Source organism: Lipophrys pholis, assembly GCF_963383615.2.
Source record: "Lipophrys pholis genome assembly, chromosome: 18".
NCBI lineage: Eukaryota > Metazoa > Chordata > Actinopteri > Blenniiformes > Blenniidae > Lipophrys > Lipophrys pholis.
This window is the reverse complement of record NC_137646.1, coordinates 13,257,118-13,275,974: the sequence shown is the minus strand read 5'-3', so window position 1 is coordinate 13,275,974 and position 18,857 is coordinate 13,257,118. Positions and strand designations below refer to the sequence as shown.

Sequence of the window (18,857 nt, the reverse complement as noted above, 5' to 3'; positions counted from 1 at the left end):
AGTACATTTTCAAAAGTAGTTAAAGGTTACTATTTTACTAAACTCACTTGAGGAGCGTCAGATAATCCTGAAGTCTTCCTAACAGTAAAACCAGCCTTAAGTAAATGTTACCTATATCAGAGCTGTCTGTAGTTCATCTCTCTCCCATAAACTTACTTTAATCTGTAACTTTAGCTGAAGTTAATGAATGAATCAGACATTGTATAGGCTGTGCTGAGAGCTGAACGGTGAAAAAGAAATAGACAGGCCTCACTGAATGTGACACAAGTAACTCAAGTGAAGCTTCTTTTAAAGATTCAATTGGATCACCTACATTTCACTGGCTTGCATACTGGTCATTAGTAATGACTTGTAATTCTCAATCTATGCCCTCACATTTATCTGCCCTGTTTGCATCAGCATTTGGAATATAAGCTACCTAAAACACAGTCTTTGGTTTTTCTGCCAGTTTGTGGCCTGGCTTGTTGAGTATACAGTTAAGGTCAAATGACAGTGACAGATATCTTTACCTTCAGCCTTCATCAAAGGGCGTTACAGTGTTAAATATGTGCATCAGACTGTTTAGCACTGGGAATAGCAATTTTCATCCTTATGTGTTATTTACTTCAGTCTTATTTTTAAATGTTTTGATTTCCCTTAACAATGGAGGTTTAGTATAAACAATGTTCAGAGGTAACCTTTCCTTCAGTGTGTTTGTTTTCCCCCCAACATATAGAAGAAATCAGATAATTATGAGTGTGTACGCCTCTAGGTTACAGGCCTGGGTTTAAGCATCTAAATGTGATGTGTATGCACACACACCCTCTGTGTGTGTGTGTGTGTGTGTGTGTGTGTGTGTGTGTGTGTGTGTGTGTGTGTGTGTGTGTGTGTGTGTGTGTGTGTGTGTGTGTGTGTGTGAAGGTAAATGTTGGCTGGGAAATTCAAATGTCTTTGCTGACGCAGAACATATCTCCTGGATCAGCCATTGTAAGCCTGCTATTGTGTATCTGAGAGTGACTGACTAAGTCTGTGGCATATGTGCAGTGCATGCTTGTCTCAGTGTGTGCACATAGTAAATCAGTGTGTGTGTGTGTGTGTGTGTGTGTGTGTGTGTGTGTGTGTGTGTGTGTGTGTGTGTGTGTGTGTGTGTGTGTGTGCGGGCACATTTTGCACGTCAGCAGGTTATATATGTGTATACAAGTGCATATATGTATGCATGCTTGGTCTCCTGATGTTCCTGCAACTGTACTCCATCTGTGTGTGTGTGTGTGTGTGTGTGTGTGTGTGTGTGTGTGTGTGTGTGTGTGTGTGTGTGTGTGTGTGTGTGTGTGTGTGTGTGTGTGTGTGTGTGTGTTTTCGTGTTCGTGTTCGTGCCCGTGCCCGTGCCCCTGTCTGTTTGTGTGCCTGAGCTCGGTACATATGTGTACGTGTTTGCGGCTGCCACAATGGCATCATCACCCGCCCCTGACGCTTTGATTGTTTTCTCCGCCGCAGCAGAAATGCACCAATTAATATGCAGAGAGTGAGTGAGACAGAGATGCACACACACACACACACACAGAAAACAAAACAAAACCCCCCAAAAAAACTGCCGTGAGGGAGAGAGACAAGGAGGGAGGTGTGATAGAGAAAGGAGTGTGTGTGTGTGTGTGTGTGTGTGGGGGGGGGGGGGGGGTTGGGGGGGGGGCAGAAGAGATGGCACAGAGAAAGGAAAAGAATTGGAGAGATGAAATGAAAGATGAGAAAAGTATGTGTGTGTGAAGGAGAGAGAGAGAGAGAGAGCGCATGAGGGGGAGATTGAGTGAGATAAGGGGCGAGGGTGGAGGGGCTGGGGCAGAGATGGAGGGGATGAAATCTGATAGATGTTTGAGGAGAAACAAGGGAAAGAGAGAAAGAAGAAAAGAGTGAGGGATGAGACTGGGGTGAGCGGGGTGGGGGTGTGAGATCAATATGTACATATTCAGTGAGATATGGTGGGAAATCAATTGAAAAAAGGGGTGGAGGAATTGATTTGGGGGGAGGAAGAGGAGGTGGGGTCACAAGGAAGGAGGGAGGGAGAGAAGGAGGTAAAGGAGGAGGAGGAGGCGGAGGAGTGCAGAGGTGGAGTGATATGTGGCTACGGCTGCTGTCCTTTTTGTCGCAGTGTCAGGGTATTGATACTGTAATACACCCCCCCACCCCCACCCCCCACCCCCCACACACACACACACACCATCACCCCTCACCCCCCATCACAATGGCTGTCGCGGCGACGCCTACTGGCACAATGCAGCCACAATACTGAGGGCACTGAAGCATCTCACACACACACACACACACACACACACACACACACAGACACACACACACACACACACACACACACACACACACACACACACTGGAGGCCAGAGAGAAAGAAAGAGGAGGAGGGAAGGAAGGAGGAAAAAGGGGGAGGAGAAATATAAGGAGGGAGAGGTGGAGATTAAGAGGAGGGGAGGAAGATGGATGGAGGGACAGAAAAGAGAGAGAGGGAGGGAAGAATGGAGATGGTGATGGAGGTGGAGAGGATAGAGGGAGGGAAGGAGGGAGGGACATGGATTGATGGAGAGACAGGAGGAGTGAGGGAGGGAGGGACGGAAGGAATGAAGGAGGGAGGAGGTGGAGGAGAGATATGGTGGGATAATATTACATGTGTAAAATGCCGGAGGGTGTGTGCCCATAGAAACATGTTTAATGGCTTTTATGATTGCAGTGAAGGTTGTGTGAGGTGTGTGTGTGTGTGTGTGTGTGTGTGTGTGTGTGTGTGTGTGTGTGTGTGTGTGTGTGTGTGTGTGTGTGTGTGTGTGTGTGTGTGTGTGTGTGTGTGTGTGTGTGTTTACAGACGGGGTGATGTATGCAGTGCATGTGTGCAAACAACAGGACGTTTTATGTGGAATCGGGTTGAATATATGATACTCATGAGGCTAAATGTTATATATACCTACAGTCTAGACGGTCTATTGTGTATATATATACATTGATGTATATATGTGTGTGTATGTACACACACTTATATGTGTGGGCACTTTTTCTATATACCCATGTCTAGACAGCGTAAATGTTTGTATGTCCGTGCACGTACATACCTGTATATGTGTATGTGTGGCCTATATCTACACACATATATACAGGAAAACACAGTGTCTAGACACAAGTACATTAAATATAACTCACAGGTCAGCGGAGGATTCAGCCAGTGTATATACTGAATGTATACACATACATTTTTGAATGTGTTTATGTACACTGTGTGTGTGTGTGCATATATATACACATACACATATTTGTATTTTCAAATTTTATGTTAATTTCATGCACTGATTTCCGAAAAAAGTTTAAATATTACTTGAAAAACGCAAATCTTCCAAATGTGACATTTTCACTCGCTCAGGAAAAAATAAAAAACATTTCTTGCATTTCTGTTCTTATCTAATGTTGTTGTTTTTTTCCCTTCCCCTCTTTAAATGATTCGCACAACTTAAGAAGAGCACATAAAAGAACACGCCATCCTTCAGGTTATCTGCGAATTTCAGGATACGTGAACGGCGACAACACAATTTTATGTTTGTTGTAATGGAATTTCATCGATTTTCACATTATACCGCATGTTGTCGTTGAAGAATGTGGGCGGGAATAAAGAAAAAAGAAAAGGTGATGAATTGGATGCCACACGGTGACAATAAAATGCCCACAAGAAAATCATCCCGCGGACCTGAAATCAGTGTTTGGCTGTTTGCGTTCCTCCTTTTTGGTGGCGGATAGGTTCCGGTGTGCTTTAAATCATTGGTGTCAAAACTTGAATTCAAAGCAGGAAAAAACATTTGACACTGAGTAAAAAAAAAAAAAAAAAGAAAAAAAGAAAGAAAACCCAACACTGACTGCTCTGACCTCCCTTCGCCAAAATGTCTGTGCTGGCATATTACTGTATCTCCCCCCAACATGCACTCTCATTTACAAAAGGAACGCTTGGCTGGCTGCCTATAAGTCAGTTTATCCGCGTGAGATGACCAACGTCCCTCTTTTTCCTTTCTCTTTTTTTTTCTCCCCCTCTCACTATCTCATACAGTGTGTGTGTGTATGATCTATAGTTCCCTGCCTCCCTCCTCTCCTCTCCTCACCCCCACCCCTCCTCACCCTAACCCTTCTTAATATGATGTAAAAAGCTAATCGCATGCAAATGTCTGTTGTCCCGGTAACCGGGCCTGAAAAATCCCTTTGATGTTTCCCCCGACTCATTCTCTTCACGTTCTCTTTGTTCGCCACAGTCTCGCTGCTTTGTCAACATCCCCCCTTTTACCCCGCTCTCTCTCTCTCTCCCTCTCTCTCCTTCATCCATTCTGCAGCTCTCTCGGCCTTCCCTTAGTTCCCCACGTTAAGGGGAAGAGCGAGAGAGAAGAAAAAAAAGTTCCTAACTCTACTTTGTGTCTCCCTCTTTCTATAAGCCCCCCTCGCCATTCTTCCTCTCTTTTTTTTTCTTCCTCCCCTCGTGCTCCTGCTCTCCCCTTGACTGTGCCTCTCTGTCTGTCTGCCCCTTCGCCCTCGCTCATTTCCCATCATTCCCACCTACTGTCTCCTGTCCTTCTCCTCTGTCGCTCCCTTTCTCTCTCCCTCAGCTCTGCCCCTTCCTGTTGCTGCCCCCCCCTCCCTCCCCTCCTCCTCCTCCTCTTTCTTTTTACCCACCCTTTATCTCTCATTCCTCTCTCCATGTCCCCCTTCACATGCACAGATGGACACACACTCATGCTCTCGGAGTGCCCTCCCTCCTTTAGAGAATTTGATCCCTGGAACTATTTGATATGTGGCGCTGCACTGTAGTTATCTAATCATTCTGGTTTCTCCGAAGGCAGCAGCACAGCTGGCTTTCGGAGGCGAGACCCCGCACTCATTAGAGCAAGTTGGAAGGTTGCGAGGTTGCAGGCCTCAGTGTGAGGTTAGACCTGCTAAAAGGTTCAAGCACAACCACCCACAAACCCCTCCACCCCCCCCCCCCCCCCCACCCCCCACCCCCACAACCACCCCGTCTCTCCTCTCCGGAACGCTTTGGGGAAATCTAATCCCGGCTTTAATTCAACACAGAAGAATTAAACAATACACTTATCAAGTGAGCATATCATGCATTTCAAATGTAAAAAAAACAAACAAACAAATGTAAACATCAGGCAGTGTGTGTCATACAAGTTTCTACACAGTAATGCTGCCTCCGTATGGCGTACATGGATTCTTTTGCATATGACAATCTATACTGCGGTAAGAATGAAAGATGGTGTTCATTACATCGCTCCCAATATAACGCAATGTACCAAACAGCTAAAGGCTATGAAGTGTACAGATTTCCTGCGAGCCAACAAATTACATATTGATTCGGAAAAAACGGCTCAATAGCCATTTGCAATTTTTTGAATTTGGATGCAGATATGAGACGTGCTAAATGTGATAACGGCGTCTCGACCTCGCCGCCGCCCGGCTCACCTCACCTGCAGGCTGTACCTCGAGCATCACGTTGCTCCATGCACATTTATGTTCCTACATTATAGGACTTTCTTTCTCCACGCAATGCAAGTTCTGAGAGTTTTCAAAAAGAACAGCAGCGTCTCATAGCATTTCTATTAATGGACTCGCAAAGCGAGTAGGAGAGAAGTTATTTTTATCCAATAGTTTTTGAGGCACAAGATCTCAGAAGACAACTTCTCTCGCTCTCTGTCGTGTCGCTAGTTACATAAGATTGATAAACAGTCTGCATGGTAAATACAAAGACGCAACTTTAGCGGCGGGTGAGCTGACCTCAGCACAAAGAATGTGCTCACCGCAGCAGCGCGTCTGCACTAATGTGGCATTTATAGTGATTGTTGAAACATGGGACCGGGGCGATTAAGTGCACGGTTTGGCGGGGATGAGTTGTCTCCATATTGTCCCCGTGTCTTCGGTAAATAATTTATGACGTAAAAGATGTTTTCTCACAAAAATTGAATGACTCTGCGACTTTGTGTGAGGCGGATTTCCTAATTCTTTAATCATAGTGCATAACATTGAGGTCACGTTGAACTTGACCTTTGCTCTGCATTTAGTCAGATTGTAGACGATAGAGAATTTGTCAAGACGCATGTGAACATTCGTGGATTATTGTGGCGTCAGAAGAAAGCGCTTGAGCCTGTAAATCCATGAGAACAAGAGAAAACAGAGTGTTTCGCCGACTCCACCGCTCACTAACAGCCACAGTGTTACTTGTTCTATGAGAAGCACCCCATTGTAGTTTGGACAGATGCACAAACTTGCAATAAACCGGTAAAAACATGCATTTCCAGAAGTGTCAAACTGTTTCAGCCATTGTAAGTTTCAAACATGTGCTTTTCAGCTCTGCGAGGTAAAGACAATTAAGTGTGTATGCATCGAATAAACAAGCAACAGAATGTTAATTAATGAGTTTTTCGGGGCCATTTCCACTTATTTAATGTGTCTTTGGTTTTATATTTACCATACAGAAACACTTTTCTATCCCGTTTCAATAATTAGGGAAGCTCTTCCTCAAAGCTGAAGCAGAAATTGAAATTATACGAATGTGTATATTTTAAGATTCTTTGAGCCGACAGTCTCATTTCAATTGAAAAAACCCTCTTTAAAAAATATAATCCCATGTAGTTGATGTATTCTTGCAAAAGGATTAATAGTCAAGTAATATGTCGCACACTGCACAGATCCACTTCTCTCCATCTTATGGAGAGCACGTTTCAATCAGGAAAAGCCTCAACTATTCTGAACAATATCTCTTTGTACACAAACTCTCATTGCACAGGCACCCATTTTATACCTTTGGCATATAGAATATGGCGTCCTATGACAAAAAAACCAACGTATTGCATTAAGTCCTTTGTCAGGAACATTGTAAGGCACCAGGATGTTGCTTATATAAGTTATAAAGAAGATTAAATACATGTCGCCTATAAATCCTTGCCACTGTTAATAAAAAAAACAACCAATACTGACAGCTTAAACAAACACTTGGACAGAAAGTGTAGCTGGTCATTAACGCTCGCCGTGCTGGTTCAGATGCAACCTTGCCTGTGGTTGATTTAGCCGCTGTGCCAGGCTCTGAACCGGCCGCAGTGTGAATGTGAACAGAGCTCCACTGTCTTACAACAATAAGAGTGACTGCATGCGTTGAGGGACATTGTGTGTGTGCTCACGCCACCCTTTGCCTAATTTACATAGATGCAATCACACCTTGCCTATGCCACACATTTTTACACAGGCGGGAGGGAAAAGGGGGAAAAAAACAAAAAAAACCCAAAGCCGACAGTACTCCATTCTGCGTTATGAAAATGACAAAGTACATAATACATTCTAAATCTGCAATCCTACGGTGGATTTACGCCCCGCATATTACTTCCTGTTTATTATCAGATGCTGGAGCATGTGACGCGTACAGTCAGCCAAGCCAGGCAGTCAGTGGTTCAGACCAAGTGGTTTGGCCTAGTGGGGAGCTGTGGGGCAGACAATGCCCGCACTGTGTGGCTGAAGTGCCTTTGGTGTCAATGACTCTGCCAGCAACTGAGACTGGCAGATCCAAAATGGCGGAGCACGGAGAGCCCTGCTGGTGCTTGTCATTTGTGTAAACAGAGCAGTTTTGATCCTTTTTGGATGCAGCTTTTCTTTTTTTTTTTTTTGGGAGGTGGGGGGTGGGGGGGGGGGGGGGTCACATCGGAGCTGTGAGAAAAAGGGGGGCAAAAGCAGCGCTTGTGCTGTTTGGCTTTTAATCTGCTGGCATTTTATTTATTATGAGGAGGTGAAGGGATTGGAGGGGCAGAGAGGGGAACAAGTTCAAATAGTGTTTTTGTTTTTTGGTTATTTTTCCAGTCTTCTTGCTCTTCATGGTCCAGTTTGGCTCCCCGAGAGATGTTTTTACAGCTTCAATATGATCCAGTTTCTGATGAGAAAAAGTTATGGAGAGAGAGAAGAAACATAAAAATGAGGGATATTATAATGTACACATGACGGTAATGTGAGGAGAGAGAGGGGTAAAAAAAACGCATGAAGGAAGTGTGTAATAAACAGTAAACTTACCCATGTTGGGATGACAGTCACACAGCCGTGGAGGGAGAGTGACTCTGAGGAGGAAGAAACAGTCACATTTATATGCTGCGCTTAAACTGTGCACGTGTGAGTATGTGTGTGTATGTGTGTGTGTGTGTGTGTGTGTGTGTGTGTGTGTGTGTGTGTGTGTGTGTGTGTGTGTGTGTGTGTGGGTGTGCGCGCGCACGAGGCAATCCTCCCTCTGTTGTTGAATATGTGCATATCGCTGTCTGCGTGTTTGCCCTATCTGTTTGGGCTGCGTGTGTCCGTCTGTCTGTCAATCTGTTCGCGGCGCAGTCTGTTTGCCAATCTGTCATATTCTGTTTGCTAGATAAGGAGATTGAGAAAAACGTGTGTGTGCGCGCGCGCGGCCGCGCTGGTACACGTGCGTGCACGCCGAGCAAATTCATTTAAACTCCACTGCAGAGACGGCGGGCCATTGCTGTTTGCTCACCGCGAGATGCATGCATTGTGTCTTCACTTCACAAACATATATGAATGCTTTTACTGCCTGAAGGACACTTTTTTTTTAAAGGTAAAAAATCACCTAAGTGAAAACTGTATTGCTTTCATCACAATGTCACCAATATTAAGAGACGTGCACAATTCAAATGACTGAAGATTTCATCCAGAGGCCATACATTTTTAATGAAAAGATGTTTTCGTTCAAATCGTCCTGCGAGACGAAATAAGTAACTGAACGCTGCGAATACCGGTGAGAAGTTCACAATTCAAGGATTTTTTCATATAACAAAAATGGAAAATGGCTCCAAAAAAAACAAACTTATATACTTATATAAAACAAATGAGTTACATGAAAGCAGAAGGAATAATGTGTCTGTGAGAGCATCATCAGCATCATCAGCATCAAGCTGAAGTTTCCCCCTAAATCATGAGGATTTAGAAGATAACTGTACTTTTAACGTGGTTTTGAAATAAAAAAACTCATTTCCTAAGAGTTTTGGACACAATACAACACTGAGACCCGAGCTGAGATATCGGTGATGCTGCCATGAGAGCTAGCAAAGTAGCAAAGCTGTGCTGCCAGGATGAGTTTGTAAAAATACCCATAATGCAACAGCTCGAGGAGATTTTTGTTTTTTTTGGACATTTCACTGTATTCACACCAGAAAGTATTATCAAAACTGGATCTATGTTAAGATTGTAGTCTTTTTTTGGTAGTAAATGTTTGGTTTTGTGAAATTACAGACATTTTCATTGTGTCTACTCTGCGCCACCACAAAGAAAAACCTAAATGTTTAGAGTTAAAAGTTATTATGACACAATTGTACATTGGTGGCCCACGGGTTAGAGATGCTGGAGTTCGTAGGTTTGAATCCCGCAGCCGACGGGTCACCACTGTGACCCTTAAAGCCTAATCAGTCATACTTTAATCACGTGCAGCGTGTAGCATGTAGCGTCTAGCATCGCTGGTGTCCTTGGTTACCTTGGTCATGCTGATTTGACTTCCTCAAGAATGATCAAGAAATTCCTCATTTTTCATGATAAACAGAACTATTCAATATGATTGTGTTTTTGAGTTTGCATGTTACAAATGTGACACGCCGGAGAACCGTGTCTATATATTTGATATTCGGACTGACTAATACAAAGCTCCGTCTACACTTTCTGGTATGTTGTAGATTTTCCTGATATAAGAAATATTCCAGGCATCATGGTTATGAAAAGTACGCGTGCCCGACTCTGTCAGCTATGACGAGCGGCTCATGATCAGATAGACTCGATAATCATGCATCGGTTACATTCAGGTGTAACTATGAATTCATGAAAATGATCCTTTTTTACAGTGCATATGTGTGTTTTAACTGGACCGAAAGTGTTGGGAGTTGTGGTACCGGAGCCACAGGGCTGTTTGTTTTTCACCGTCTCTGCTGCAACACACCTGAATAGATTGAATGTGTCATCAAGGTCTGCAGAACGCCCGATAAGGAGCCACTCATTACAATCAGATGTCTTGGATCAGGGAGGCATTGAAAGCACGCAGCACTGCGGCCCTTCAGGATCAGGACACCTCTGACGCAGAGTGGGCTGATTGCATTTCCAGAAAGAGATATTCTAATGCTTACCAATTGAAAAGAGACCTTCTGCATTCTTCTTAAGGCATTTCATGACTAAAAATCCTCTTTTAAAGTTCAACTTTTACCCAATACAAGCTGTTTTAGCTTCTGCCTCGAGTTTGACCAGCGTGCTTAAGTCGAGCTTGTAATTTGACACCAGCTTGGTCATTATTTAGGCGACCAATGTGAAGCAAAGGTCCTAAAAATGTATTTGTGGTAATATCAGTCGAAACTAAGATTTTTCCATGCAGTTGATATCTTTAATTGCACCTTTATAAGTGAAATTACATTTATGGTAAAAAAAGGTTTGGATAGAAAACTTCCATTGGAAAACATCCTCACTTCTCTTGCCTCCTTCATGTCATCGCTTTACACTTTGTATGGTTATTTTTTTTTCCAATATTCAGTGACAAGTTAGAAAAGCCAGCCACACCTGAATGTGTCACCGTGGAACAACACTAATTACAAAACTATGTTTGCACATTGCAGTAAGAGAAGGCAAACAAGACCTTCAAAGTTTGGACCCAAGAGGTAACTCCTACAGAGATTATGTGTTTGACCATGCGGAGCATTTAAAACTTCACTCTGACACATTCGTTGGAAACCATCTGCTACTGAAGAGGGTCCTGTTGATCGGAGCAAAAAACGAGAGACGTGTCACATTTCTCACCTCACATCTAAATTTAACCACGGTGAGAGATTCTCCCTGCTTCATTTACTGCGTGGTGGTGTGATTACGGACGCAGACCCTGAGCTCACCTGCGAGTAGCTGGTTGATCCTGAACTTCTCCGGGGGTCCCTCCCCGACCCCGGGGATCCCCCCTCCTTCTGGCTGCCGACGGAGGAGGAGTCCGAGCAGCTGCTGTGGACTGACAGAGACAGAGAGCGAGACAGGGAGAGAGAGAGGTGATTGCTGGTTAATACATGAAAATGCAGCCACCACTGAAGGTTCAAGCACAGACTGACTTTATATATATATATATATATATATATTTTTTTTTTTTTTTATATATACATCCCAAAACCTCCATACAAGCACCTTGTAGGAAAGAGACAAAGAAAAGGAGAAGTGAGCGTGAGACGGCCTTCTCCTCATCCTGTTCAATGAATTTCCAACACTGTGTCCTGTCCCACAGGACAATTCATGCATTGAGCTCCTGAGCCGCCGCACTCAATGAGACACCTGGTGAGCAGTATGTGCATTACAACCCAGCCATGAATGGGAAATCACTCCGGCTTTAGGGCAACAACAGCCTTCGGAGACCTGGAGGAGGGTCTGGAATCTGACTCGAGATTAGGTGTTTGAATTTTTTATGGCTTCGCTCTGTGGACGGGCCTCGCTTCTTTTTTTTTTTTTTTAAAGGGGAAATCCACCGACAGATGTGGAAATGGCTTCACAAAGTACGAGTTTGTGATTGTAACCTTTCCTCACCCTGCCTCTTAAAAGAGAGATTTATGAATGAAGGAGTGGATTCAGCAGCACCGTTTGTGAACCTAATTTTACAGATCAGCTGACAGAATCTGAAATGTTTCTTGTCTAAAACAGTGTTACTTGACGAGGATTTACAGTTAAATTGAATTGTAATACAGCAATAAGGCTGAGTTTATACAGTTTATACAGGACATGTGACAAATGATAGAGTCCCATTGTAGCATGATGTATCATCATACTTGCTGTATCCCCCCACGTATGTGCATAAAATGTAGACATTAGAGACACATATTTATGATCTGAACAGGAGGAAGTCACAAAGGTGAGGGTTGGGACAATACCCCCCCCCCCCCCCCCCCCCCACCGACGCTGACCTGTGACTTCCACTGATGATTAAAGGGGTTTGTCATACGCAGCTCATCAATTCTGCAAACTTTCTACTGGTTCAATGGAAGAAGTGGAGTCAGACCTCCATGTCACTGCTACACATTTCCCGGCTACATATAGAGCAGCTTCAATAAATCAAGACGGCAAAAATGTTTTACGTAAACAACGTTTAGGAGCTCGTGGGTAAACAGTCTCCATCGCATGTCAAGAGGGCCCGGCGTTCACACACAGTCAAGACACAGCGTAACAAGTCAATTTCACTCCACTTTGAAAGCAGATAGTTTATGTTAAATTTGAACTCATAAAAGTCTGTGGAGCATTAAGGTTTAGGCTTCAACTCCATTTCTGCTGTTACATACAAGACACACGCTGAAATAGACATTTTGTCTCACATTGAACTCCTAATATGTAGACATATATTACCCAGAATAAAAAATAAATAAATAGAGAATATAGAAAAAATATATCACCCAAACTAAGACAAAAATAAGAAAATTTTAAATATAGGTAAGAAGGCGAGTGCAACAAGAATGTATATAGAAGTAAAAAAAACTGAAATGTGCAATATACTCCTGAAATGTACAGAAACAATACAGAATAAGCTGTAATTGCCCATGAAATAACAGGCATCAGATGATCAGTGGGGTTTGAACTGCAGTGTCCACTGCAGTGAAGCAAGTCTTCTTTAAAATGACTGATGCCAGAATGGTGGGCAGATGTAGCATCAAGTGCTTGTAATGTGACACCAGCCTCGTCATCTTAAAGGTTGCAGCTGGTTGATATGAAAAAAACCTTAATTTTCAGATGATTTCAGTTCTCACAAAGAGTTAAGGGCAGCCTAAATGTGCACTTTTTAATATTATTCATGTACCACTTTGGCCCCAATTAATAGAAACTGCAGCAATTTTATATTTGCAAAAACAAAATCCAGGACCAAAACACAATAAATCATCAAAACATCTGCTGCAGGAAGCCACTCTCAAATCCAGGTTGTAATTTGACATCAGCCTCCTCTTATAGTTTCAGTGTAGCGGAGTCCAAACAGGAAGTCAAAGCATCTTTCAGGCAGATTTTAAACCCTTTTTCTTAATGCATCTAATTTCTCTACCTGAAGCCACAAAGTTAAGCCTATAAAATACACCTGAATGTCTCTATGTGGTCATGAAAAACTATACAGATGAATTCATGTTGTGTTTTATAGGAACGATTTCTAATGTAAGACGAAGTGTGTCACTGCTGCCTTTAAATATGTTTGAACCCGACAACACTGAAGGCTGTGATGGCTTTTGATCAGAGCAGATGTAAAATGCGTTTCCACAGCTGAGCTTTTTGACTGCTTGCTATATTCTCTGCAGGCATGTCACAGCTCTTCAAAATTTCTCAGTGTGCGACAAATATCAAAAATTCATAGAATAGCCCAGGGGCATGAGATTGGAATAATACAAAAAAAAGAAAAGAAAAAAAAAAGAAAAACCCAACATGTACTGCATTATTACCTTGTCATATGAGGAGATACACCTGGTACTTGTTTTGTTTCCTGTCTGTAATCTCAAGGCCACATCACTTTGGGCTCGGAAAGTCCATTTGAACAATCTGGTAATCCAATCCCGTCACACAAAACCGGTCAACTTCCTGACGGCGAGGTCTGAACCGACGAGTGGCTTAAAACTTGTGACTCTGTAACGCTGGCGGTGGGGGTCGAATGAACACAAGCCACGGATTTCCCCATATTTCGGAGCGTTGGAGGACCTGGAGCTTCACGATGAGTTCAGGGGACATAATTCCTTAAAGAATCCAAAACTGAGAACCATAAATCCCACAAAGTATGTGACATTACCATGCCAAATCAGTCACGCATGTGATTGTTTCCCACTGCTGTGAGATGCTGGTGGCATCTCAGCACACAAAGAACAGGATGTGGCGCAGACCTCTCTGCGGGGTCGCGAGGTTTTATCTCCCATCGTAGTGAAAGTCGAGAATGAACCACCTGTTCAGTCCCCGCCCCTTCAACCAACAACCAATTACAACCTGCAATCAGGTCCTGAACCCTCAAAGCCCCCTAATATATATGACGATGAAGAGCAGGGGGTGTCAAACATAAGGCCTGCGGCCCAAAACAGGCCCGCCAGAGGCTCCAATTTGGCCAAGCAAATTGTAAAACTTTTCAAAGAATACATTGGTTTATGAAAGGTAGCAAATTAGCATTAGCATCAAAGCCATGCTGCCACGGTGCCAAACTACCCATAATGCAACAGCTAGAGGAGATGCTTTCTGGACATTTCACTTTATCTGATTGTATTCCATACAAACTATATTAGATTGTAGTCATTTTCTGTAGTAATTGTGAAAATATAGACATTTAGATCACATCGCACCACAAAGAAACAAAGAAAAGTTTAGATTTAAAGGTATTTAATATTTTAGCAGTCCGGCCCACTCAAGATGAAAGTGGGCAGTTTGTTGCCCCTGAACTAAATTGTGTTTGTATAGAGCATCATGAATACGGACAACAAATTGTCTTCTGGTAACACAACATGTGAAGTTGGATTTGCAATCATAATAAAACACCTGATCTGTGTCTGTGAAGTTGTTGCTGTAACACGGAGTCTATTCCTGCTGTTTTCTATAGTTTTAAATCAAATGTTGCATCCAGTTTTAACACAATCTGTAATATTAATTTAGTCCTTTTTGCATCATTACATTATATCCTATGAAAAACAGAATAGTACACCCATCATTCAAACATAAAAAGCTGCAAAGAAAATATGCTTGTGGTTCAAGGTGGGATAAAAAGCCTTGATCCACTGAAGTTCACCAGAAGTTTGTACCAGCGGTGGCAGTAATTATCATTAATATGTTCCAACTTGAGCACACAAGGTCTCACATGATGTTTAGAACTTGATTATAGACTGAGGTCCTGTCTACTGGACCACTTTTCAAGTGAAAATGCAACATATAGTCGTTTCAGCTTCAGGAGAGGATTTCATTTTTAATTCTCCAGAATGATTCGGCTCTTTACCGATTCTCTTATCGATTCTCGTAGAGAAGTGAAACCTGCAGCATTAACAGCGGAGGACGAGCTTGCGCATATTGGTCGTATTTCCTCCCTTTGATGAAATATCCACTTTGCAAGTTTTGCAAGTTTCCCTGACGCCATCTTTCCTCGTGAAATGTTCCTGGTGTTTTTGAGCTTTGGTGCCGCTTGGGCGCCATCCTTCCTGCTGGCTGCACTGACGAACGACGTCACCACTCGTGTTGCGTAGGCGTATACGCTGCGCAACGTGCATGGCGGCGTTTGCAAATTTGCCAAACGAATCCAAGGAATCGAAACAATTTGGATTCTCATCCTTGGTAAGTACAGACGTGTTGACGTGTTCCTACCTCTGTCGTTGAGAGTGTAGATGGAGTCCAGCTCTGAGATCGGAGCTCCTGTAGCATCCAGCAGAAGTTTACTGGAAATCCCCATGCAGAGTGACTCTTTCAGACACAACTCTGGTGAAGGAGACGAGAAGGAGTTAAATATAGAGGTTGACCGATGGCGTGCACTTTGAGTCGTATCACAGGTACTTATCAAGAGTATTGTTAACAAGAAGAATGTCGTCTGAAGAGCAGGTGAATTGAAAATGTGTCAGTCCTCTCTGTGCAGGAGAGCATCTTTATCTGGGATGAGGCTGTAATCTAAGTGGCCTACAGGAAGCGGTGCAGAGATGCAGGGGTTTAGGGCTACAAGGAGACATGTGATAGCCAGCTGCTCCTTGTGATTTGAAAGGCGGGCATAAACAAAGGAGCAAAAATCAAATGGCAAACTGGACTGCTGGGGATATTTTTATATGCTTGCTACTTACAGGAAAAGGCACTTATTATTTCAGATAAGGTTACTGAAGCGGCTCTCTCAAAGTCTTAAAGAGGTAAGGCTTATTATATTTTTAAGGATCTAAATTGGACCCAGTTATAAACATGCTTATCCCTGCTGGTGACTATAACTGATCCTGCACCTTGGTCATATATGGTTTTTGTCTCATGCTGCGTTCCTGTTGCCTCAAGGGTTGGAAGTTGAGCCTTTTTTGTCGGTATTCTGACAGTAAATCTTTACTTTTCAAAACGGGCTTTAGTGGCTGAACCCAGATCACCACATGAACATAAACCATTTTTAAAGCACATAGAAGTTCGATCTGTACGTCCAGTTTCGCCACTGCCAGTGATGATGTGCCGTTCACGAAGTGCGATCGTTTATTCAAACTGAGGAGGAGGAACTTTCCTGGAAGCGTCCAGGCTGTTGTGATGAACTGGAAAGCTTGTTGTAGCGTTCCAGTTGATCACAGCGTTGGTAGAGTTGTAAGTATTCAAAGTCGGGGTGATTACGTGACAAAGGAACCCGAGCGTTCCACCTTCAGAGCCATTTTCAAAAAGTTGCATTTTCAGTGGCTTAGAGCATCATATTTGTTTAAACGGACACACAAAACACAGCGATAGTTTTGTGTTTTCGCTTGAAATCGTTAACAGGGGCCTTAGTCTCAGATCGTCTTAGTCTTAGTCTTCAGATTGTGCTGCAGAATCGACCGATTCGGTTTGGCTTAATAAGTCGAGATGTCGGATTTGTCGATTTCTTCGTTTTTTCATACTCTGTGTCTTCTTCTCCGTTTTTTTGGTGTATTTCTGTGGCAAGGTTACAGCACCACCTATAGTCCTGGCATATGAACTACATCATCTTGAGTCAGATTGATGCCACTGGGGTTAAAGGTCATGCGGTACCGGTGTTGTTGATGGCGTGTGTCCACAGCAGATGGGCGACGTCATGAGTCCAGGCTTCCTTGTCCTCCTTGTTCCGGGCTTGCAGTGTGATGCAATCTTTGATCCGCGGAGCTTGTCGGACCCAAACCTCGAACTTCACCCCCTCCTCACCGACACTCTGAGTCAGACCCATTTCACTCATCTGAAGGGAGACAGAGGAAAAAAAAACAAACGTGAAAATCGGATCACACAAGTTGGCGCCATCATCCACAGAGTGTTGTGTACCTTGATGCTGTGTTTGTAGCTGTAGGCGGTGCGTCCCGGACTCGGACTCTTCTGTTTGGCGAAAACGACGACGTGCTGGTAGAGGAAGACGCTCCTCACGCCCGCCCGCTTCCTCCGGGCGCCGCCGCACACCGTCAGCTCGCCGTGCCGCACCAGCTTGCCACGCTCCGCCGCAGGGATCTGAGTTCACGCGCGACACATTAGGGGTTAACTCGACCACATCCTGCAAAGAAATCCTCTAATTCATGTTTTAGCAGGCCGTGCCTTTTCTCTGTCAATGGGTTGAAGTAATTCCATTTGCTTCCAATCATATTTCAAATGACTCGCAAATTATCGTGAAACGAGTGATGAAACCTCATAAAAATGCAAAATCAGTAATTAAAACTTTTTGTATCTGTACTTCTGTTTGAGTGATTAATGTGCGAGCTTTCGCCACCTCCGCTGGGAATTCATTTACATGAAATTATCTTGGACTTTTCACTGAGATTTTAAGGGGGAAAGATAATTGATGGAGGTGATTTTGACTAATAATTCTTACAAATACAAAAAGACAACAAAAAAACAGGAGTATGGTAATTACCAGTTATATATGTCTATGTAAGGTGAATGTACACACACACACACACACACACACACACACACACACACACACACACACACACACACACACACACACACACACACACACACACACACACACACACACACACACACACACACACTCACACTCACACATTTTATTTGCCAATAACTGATAACGATATTAATGACCCTCCCGCTGAAGAAATCTGCTTCATTACAATTATTTTTTTGTGGAGTAACTTTTTCTAAAAGCCATCTGACTATAAAAAACATATCTGAGGACTTATAAAACACAACTTTAATATAGAACATGTTCTACCCAAGCAGTTCTTTAGTAATATATCATTTCTATGTTCATTTACATTAACCTCCATGATATATTTCCTTCTCAAAATGATCAATACGGTTGTATCCAATCTAATCACCTGGTGGTTCTACGATGTCCGATATTGTTCAGCTTGTTCCCTGACACATGAAAGTTTCTATATACAAACTGAAACATGCATTAAATAATGGAACATTTTTCTGTGTTTCAGAGTAAAATCCCCTTCCCTCTCCTTCACATACTCAGAATTGTAAGACATTTCGACTACAAAGCCTGAAAAGCTTTATTTTCGATTGGATGAAGAAAAAGGACAAAGCGGCATTATTATTACAGCGCTTTGCATGGTGACATATTCCCTCTTCACATGGACGCCTCTTTCTGTTGGATCTTTGCTCTAATTGGCCAGCTGAGTCAGGTCTTTTGTACAAACGCAGCTTTATTGTTCATGTCAATTACAGGGTTGTGATGCCGCTGCAACTCTTTACAAAAGACAGATAGAAGCTCATAAAAGTCCCTCGAAAAATTACATAATGCTCCTTTAGGACTCGATACTTGGCGTGCGAAGGCCCTCAAACAGTGAGCAGATCAACGCCAGTCGTAAATCAACGCTTTCTTAACTATAAGCGATCTGACAGCGAAATTAAAAGGATGGTTAATTTACAAGCAACCAGAGACTGTGAACTTTATTTTTAAACCTCCAGGTACGTGTGGGTCATGATATAAGTGATGCTTCATGCACTTTATGAACACCCACATGCACACACACACAACCAACACACTCACAATCACTTCTGCTTGGAGAGCTGTTGCAGGTTGAAGTAGCTCGATGGGAGCGCTTGCGCTGCCGTAATCTCTCCCCTCGCTCAGAAGAGGGGGGGAGGCGGGATGAGAGGGGAGGTTTGTGTATATATGTGTGTGTGTTATGTATATGATAATGTGTGTTTATGTGTGTGGGAGTGAAACGCTTGTC

General features: G+C 43.2%; 1 protein-coding gene across 2 annotated transcripts in view; it reads right to left on the bottom strand.

The window, feature by feature from the left end:
* Nucleotides 1–5,032: 5,032 nt before the first annotated feature.
* arhgef40 (Rho guanine nucleotide exchange factor (GEF) 40) overlaps nucleotides 5,033–18,857 on the bottom strand; it is a 52,558-nt gene continuing 38,733 nt past the window's right edge. For both annotated transcript variants that reach the window (XM_080485912.1, XM_080485913.1), the window contains exons 22-27: nucleotides 16,981–17,160; nucleotides 16,717–16,897; nucleotides 15,346–15,456; nucleotides 10,905–11,014; nucleotides 8,059–8,102; nucleotides 5,033–7,921 (exon numbers count right to left, since the gene is read on the bottom strand). In XM_080485912.1, coding sequence (XP_080342038.1) covers nucleotides 8,076–8,102; nucleotides 10,905–11,014; nucleotides 15,346–15,456; nucleotides 16,717–16,897; nucleotides 16,981–17,160 — 609 coding nt within the window. In that variant the 3' untranslated portion in view covers nucleotides 5,033–7,921; nucleotides 8,059–8,075. The remainder of the gene's footprint in view (nucleotides 7,922–8,058; nucleotides 8,103–10,904; nucleotides 11,015–15,345; nucleotides 15,457–16,716; nucleotides 16,898–16,980; nucleotides 17,161–18,857) is intronic.